We start from the raw sequence: 6,000 nt of genomic DNA, 5'->3' as shown, positions 1-6,000 counted from the left end.
CTAGTAAGCGCTCAAAAATACTATTGAACGAATGAATGAGGGAGAGGAGGGAAGCCCCGCCCGCTGGGGGCCGGCCGGGACAGGGAGGTAGGTAGGAGGATAGGTAGGCACCACCTTCCCTGGAGGGCGACCCCCCCCTCGCCCCGCCCCCCGGCCCCGCCCCCCCACCGGTCCCGCCCCCGGGACTAGTGTCGGAGGAGCGGGCCGGGGTCCCGCAGTCTGCCACCGACCCGCTCGCCGTCGCATCGTCCCAGGGCTCGGTCCCCGCCTTTGCCCGCCTTTGCCCGCGCAGGGGTCCCCGGCGCAGACCCCTCCCCGGCGCGGCCCCACCACCCGGGTCGCCGCGATGAATTCCCTGTTCAGGAAGAGGAACAAAGGCAAATACAGCCCCAGCGTGCAGACCAAGAGGTGAGCGCCCACCCAGCCGGCCCGGCCTGGCCCGGGGGTGGCACGGCCTGGCCCGGGGGTGGCATGGCCTGGCCCGGGGGCGGCCGGCGGGGACCCTCCGCGGGGCGTGAGGGGGCGATGGGCCGGGCCCGCCCCGCCCTCGGAGCCAGGTGAGCCCACCTGCCGCCACCTGGAAGCCTGCCGGGCCCCGGGAGGGGTGACGCCCCCCTCTCCCTCCCTTCCCCGACCCGGCCGCAGCTGCAGCCCAGCCCCAGGCGGGAGACATTCCTGGATCTGCCCTTCGTGGGTGTGGCCGCCCCTTCCCTCCCTCCACCCCCCCGCAAAAAAACCACCTGTGCCTACACAGCCCCCTCCCACCACGGGCCCCTCCCGCAGAACTCCCACCGCCTCCCTCTTAGTCCCCCCAGAGCCCCCTCTGCCAAGGCCGGGACCAGCCCCCCCGGCACAGCCCCGAAACTGTCAAGATTTCATTAGTGCTGATTTAGAGGGAAATAACACGTCTCGATGTGTTCGGATGAGAGCGGCGGCCCACGTTGGTTTGATAAACACGGGATGAGGTGTCCTGTAATGACCGGTTGTGCGGGAAGGGAGCCCTGCTTGGAGAGATATGGACTTGGAGAGACCCCTCCCCCGCCCCCCGGCCGCGGACACGGCGGGTGACCGACCCCCCCGGCCCGGCTCCCAGGCTGGGGCTCCAGCCCCGAGCCGTCCCCAGGCAGGGTTGGCTCCCGCAGGGGTGGGGCCGGAGCTGGGCTGGTTGACCTGGCTTCCCCTGCCGCCCCCTGGCACCGGGAGTCCGGAGCGGGGGGCCCGGCGCCAGGGGGGCTGCATTGTTGTTAAGCCCGTCGTGGGGCAAGGATTGTCTCTATCTGCTGCCGAAACGTCCATTCCAAGCACTTAGTACAGTGCTCTGCACATAGTAAGCGCTCAATAAATATTATTTTATGAATGAATGAATGTTGTTGGGGCCGGTGGGGCGTGGGAGGGGGTGTGCGGGGGGGACGACCACAGTGTTCCTGAGGCCGGTGGGCCCAGGGCCAGAGGAAGAGGAAGAACTCTCCCTTTATTGGCGTGTTCAGAAATTAAGGCTTGGGACAGTTGTGCAATCTCTGTGAAGTTTGGACCATTTCTAGAATAGAATTATGTTCCAGTGTTCCAGTCTGTTCCAGGCCCTCCCTCTTCTCCATTCTCTCCTTTTTCCTCTCCTCCTTCACTGTCACCGGCTCCCTGCCCCTCTCCCCTCCCACCCCCAAACTGTTTCATTCATTCAATTGTATTTATTGAGCACTTACTGTGTGCAGAGCACTTATGAAGCACTTGGAAAGTACAGTTCAGCAGTAGAGACAATCCCTGCCCTTAACGGGCTTACAGTCTAGAGGGGGGAGACAGACCTCAAAACAAGTAAACAGGCATCAATATAAACACATAGAATTCTTCCCTGTAGACTCAGGGTCCCGCTCAGTGGAGCAGAAGACCACCCCTGTGCCCTGGGCTGTCTTCACCCCCACTCTTCCCTCCTTCACTGTTTGGGAGTAGAGATAGCTGTGGCGGAGTTGCCGGGGAGAAGCATACCACTGGTGAGGGAGGGAAGGGCTGACTGGGGGCTTGGCTGACTGACTTAGTTTCTGGAGAGACCAGTTGCCCTGGGGTGGATAATAGGCAGTCAATCAACTGATCAATTGGTGGTACTGACTGACCACCCTGGGAAGGTGAGGTGCTTCAACACAAGCACTTAGGATGGTGGTGCAGAAGCAGTGAGGTGCAGACCCCTGCCCTCCAGAAGCTTACTGTCTTGCGGGAGAGATGGAGAGACACAAGTTCCCGATGAACAGTGGGAGTGGGGTGAAGAGCCAGGAGGCAATGGGAAGCAGTGCCGGTGGGTCAGGATGAAATGGCTGAGTCAGTAATTGAAAGTACAAACTAATAAATATACAAATAAATACAAATACACAAGGGTGTGTAAGAAGAGAGGAGAGGGAGTCCTGTTTTCTTTCTGCTTCAGGCCCCGGTCAGAGGTTCCATCCCAGCCTCCGATCTTTGGAGAAGCCGCAGGGAGGCCAGGTCCTGCTTCTCCCTTTCCTCGGGTTGGGGGTAAGGGCCTCTTGGAGACCCTAGGGGAATAATTGAAATGCCCCACCTGTTGGCTACCAAATGGGAGAAAACATCTCTGTCCCTCCTGTTTGGGGCCAAGAGGCCCTACTGAGGGTAGTGAATCAGATCTGACACAGGCCCTGCCTCAGTAGAGCCCAGGGATGGAACATTGTGGAAAGGGTTTGGGAACCCCCTACCCACGCTTGGGAGTATTGTCAAGTTAACCGCTTTCCTGAGGGCCTTCAGAGCTGAGGGAAATGCCAAGCCAGTGGCCCCCAGAGCTTTCATTTTATCTTGATCTTGGGGCGGGGCGGGCGAGGCCCGAGAGGAGGGCAGGGCGGCCTCCTGTTCCACTCATTTCAAGTCTCAGGCTCTGGCAAGGAGGGAGCGGTGCCCCATTTTTGAGAGGGGTAAACTGAGGCTACGAGTTGGGATGAAATACCCTGGAGGAGAGCTGGAAACTCCTGCTCCGGGAGTGGAGAGACTAGTGAGTTGGGCAATTATTTGTCCGGTTTTATTCTGGACCGTCTGGTTTTCGGCTAGTCTGCCCCTGTCCGGTTCTGGGGAGCGAAACAGAGGGGATTTCTCTGGTGTTATACTGGATAGTCTGCTTTTCAACTGGTCTGCCTCTGTCTGGTACTGGGGTGTGGGGGAGGAGTGGATCGGGGAACGACACAAGGGTTTCAGATGGATTTGTGCTTATGGATCAAATTGTCAGGGTTCCTTCTCTTGCCTGTCCACCTCCCCCCTGTAAAAAAAAGTCTCCACCCTTCCAAGCTCCCCAGCCTTCCTGTGGCGGGGCAGAAGGTGGGAAGGAAGCCAGACAGGCAGGTGGGTGTGAAACACGCCCACACACGCTCTTGTTCTCTCTCTCTCTCTTACTCTCTCTCTCTCTCTGTCTCTTTCTCACACACAGCACACATACTCTCGTACTTGTATTCTTTCTTACAGTCAAGTCTTGCTGTCTCACACACATACTCGTGTTCTCTCTGTCAAGGTTTGCTCTCTCTCTTTCTCTCTCTCCCTCTCACACAGATATACACACTCTCAGACTTCCCCACCCCCTACCTATGGACTTACTCATAATCAGGCTCAACTGAAGTTCACACACTCTTGCTGGAATTTTAAATAATCTTGTTAATAATAGTTTTGTAGCCTGGACGGTGCCCAGGTGCCTGGGGCAGTGTAGGGTGGGAGAGGGCCCCGTCAGGGTGGGGCAGGAGAGCCCAGCTACCTCGGGCCGGCCCTGCTCCGGAGGGGGTGCCCAACGGGGTCTTGGGTTCAGATTCCGGAGGGAACCGGCTCCTCCAGTAGCACCGGGTGGTTCTGAAGACTGAACTGGGGATGATGAAGGGAGGGAGGCTAGGGTTGGACTTGGGCTGCAGGTAGAGGAGGTTGAAGGCAGGTGGGGGGTGGGGGGTAGTCTGAGACAGTGGCCTGTCCATCTAGAAATTATCCAGGAACCTTGAATTGGGTTCTTGCTAGAGAAAGGGTGGCTGTTAGAGGAAAAACTATCAGGAGACGAGGGGTGTCTAGGTGCCCGGTGGCCGGGACTCTGCCCTTTCCAGATGAGACCCCAGGGAGGTGGAAGAGCGGTGGTTGCCAATGGCAGAAGGCTGGGGTAAATGGGGTGGCCCTGACGTGCCCCCCAAGGCCCCTCCAGATGTCGGAAGAAGGTGGGCCGGGGGAGGGGCCGGGGGATTCAGATGAGTTTCGGGTTCTCTGGGCGGACACGGACGGGGATTAGGGGCAACTATCCAGCCCCTCCCTCTTCCGGCAGGGCCGCTCCGACAACTCGCCACCCCCCTGCCTGCCTCAGCCTGCTGGGCCACAGGAGCCGCCCAGCAACCCTCTAACAACCCTTCGCCACCCCTCCTACATGGAACGCCCAGACCCCAGCCCGGCTGCCTTTTCCTTGCCTCTGCCCTCCAGACTCGGGCCTCTGCACCAACTGGCCCTGGCCCCTGGCCTCTGGCCTCCCCCTCACCAACCCCCCCCAGACTCTGGCCTCTGTCCTCCCCCAGGCCCCAGTCCCTGGCATCCGCACTGGCTGGCCCTGACCCCTGAGCCCAGCCTCTGTCCCCTGTCCTCCCCCTCCAACAGACCCTAGAAACCCGGCTTCTAACCCAGGCCCAGCCTCTGCATGGGCCATCTCTGGCACCATCTCAAGGCCTCCAGAGGGACCTCATCCTGACTCCAGTCCGAGGCTGAGAGGATGGTGGGTCTGGGATGAGCACTTCCAGGGCCAAGGGGTAACGGCCAGAGGAATCTAAATGCCTGTTGAAGACAGAACTGGTCATCCGGGTGCATCCTTGGCGGCCCACCGGAGCCTGGAGTTGAGTCAGGGGTTAGAGGTCAAGGGGTCACTGAAGATGCCAAACAACTGTGTTTGCATCTTGGCCATTACTGAAACATCACACCCCCAAGCTTGGGGTCACATAGACACACACAAGAAGTTTCTGGGCAAACTCTCAGATAGGGAGAGAACATCCGGGGACCCCCAACCCCTCACTCCAGATCCAAGGTGCTCCCCCCACCCCCCCAGTCTCTGTGAACACAGACACCGTGTCTGAACTACGGAATTTAGCAGCCAGAACTGTGGTGTTGGAAGTGGACGTTGGAGACAGAATCACTGGCCCCTTGGGCATCCGGGGCCAGTCCGTACCAGACAGGGGACAGATCAGCCGGACACTGGCCAGGGCACCGTGCGATAAACCTGGACAACCAGCCATCCTACTTGTGTCTTCTGAGGCCATATGGGGTCCGTCGGCACGGGGCAAAGGACTAGGGGTCACGGCAAAGAAAATTAAGGGACAGAAACATTCCACCATTAGTCAAAACCCTTTGTCTGCTTGTGGACAGGGAATGTGTTGCGGGCTCCTGGTGAACCTTCCCAAGCACTCAAGATGATGCCTTATACCCAGGGGCCGCTCGGCCTTGTGCTCTGCACCCAAGGGGCACTCAGGATGGACCATTCCTACTGTGACTAGGAGCAGAGGTGATCGAGGATAGGGAGAGATATGGAGTGGGGTCTCAAGGGGATCCCCAAAATGGAGCCCACCCCAAAGAGGACCTGGCCAGGCAGAATGTGAAAGCTGCTGTCTGCCCCCGCCCCTTACCCCCAATCTGTCCCACCCTCCAGCTGCAGAGGGACAGGCCTGAGGCAGTGTGCTGGGCTCCTCCCTGTGGCAATGACTGGAGCTGGAGATGACTGTACCGACCCCTCGTGAGAGACTCCTGGGCTGGTGAGGGGAGGGGGGCTTCTGGCCTCTCTGTCTCTCCCACTGGGTGGAAGCAGGGCACACCGAGCACCCTCTCTCCCTCTGTTCATTGCTTTTAGTCTTGGAAAAGCAGGACTCTGTTGCTACTCAAGTGGCCACACAGCCCGGTGGAGGGAGAGTGGGGTTGGGAGCCTGGAGACTGGGTTTCAGCCCCGGCACTGCCCCTGGCCTGCAGGAATTCGGGCAAGGCGCTGAGCCCCTCTGGGCCTCAGTTTCCTCC

General features: G+C 59.6%; 1 protein-coding gene across 1 annotated transcript in view; it reads left to right on the top strand.

The window, feature by feature from the left end:
• Positions 1-233: 233 nt before the first annotated feature.
• The window catches only part of PPL (periplakin), a 36,301-nt gene continuing 30,534 nt past the window's right edge, over positions 234-6,000 (top strand). Inside the window, exon 1 of the mRNA XM_029048982.2 lies at positions 234-408. Coding sequence (XP_028904815.1) covers positions 347-408 — 62 coding nt within the window. The 5' untranslated portion in view covers positions 234-346. The remainder of the gene's footprint in view (positions 409-6,000) is intronic.

Source organism: Ornithorhynchus anatinus, chromosome 2 (assembly GCF_004115215.2).
Source record: "Ornithorhynchus anatinus isolate Pmale09 chromosome 2, mOrnAna1.pri.v4, whole genome shotgun sequence".
NCBI lineage: Eukaryota > Metazoa > Chordata > Mammalia > Monotremata > Ornithorhynchidae > Ornithorhynchus > Ornithorhynchus anatinus.
The sequence above is the reverse complement of the archived record's forward strand: the minus strand, read 5'-3'. Positions and strand labels throughout refer to the sequence as shown.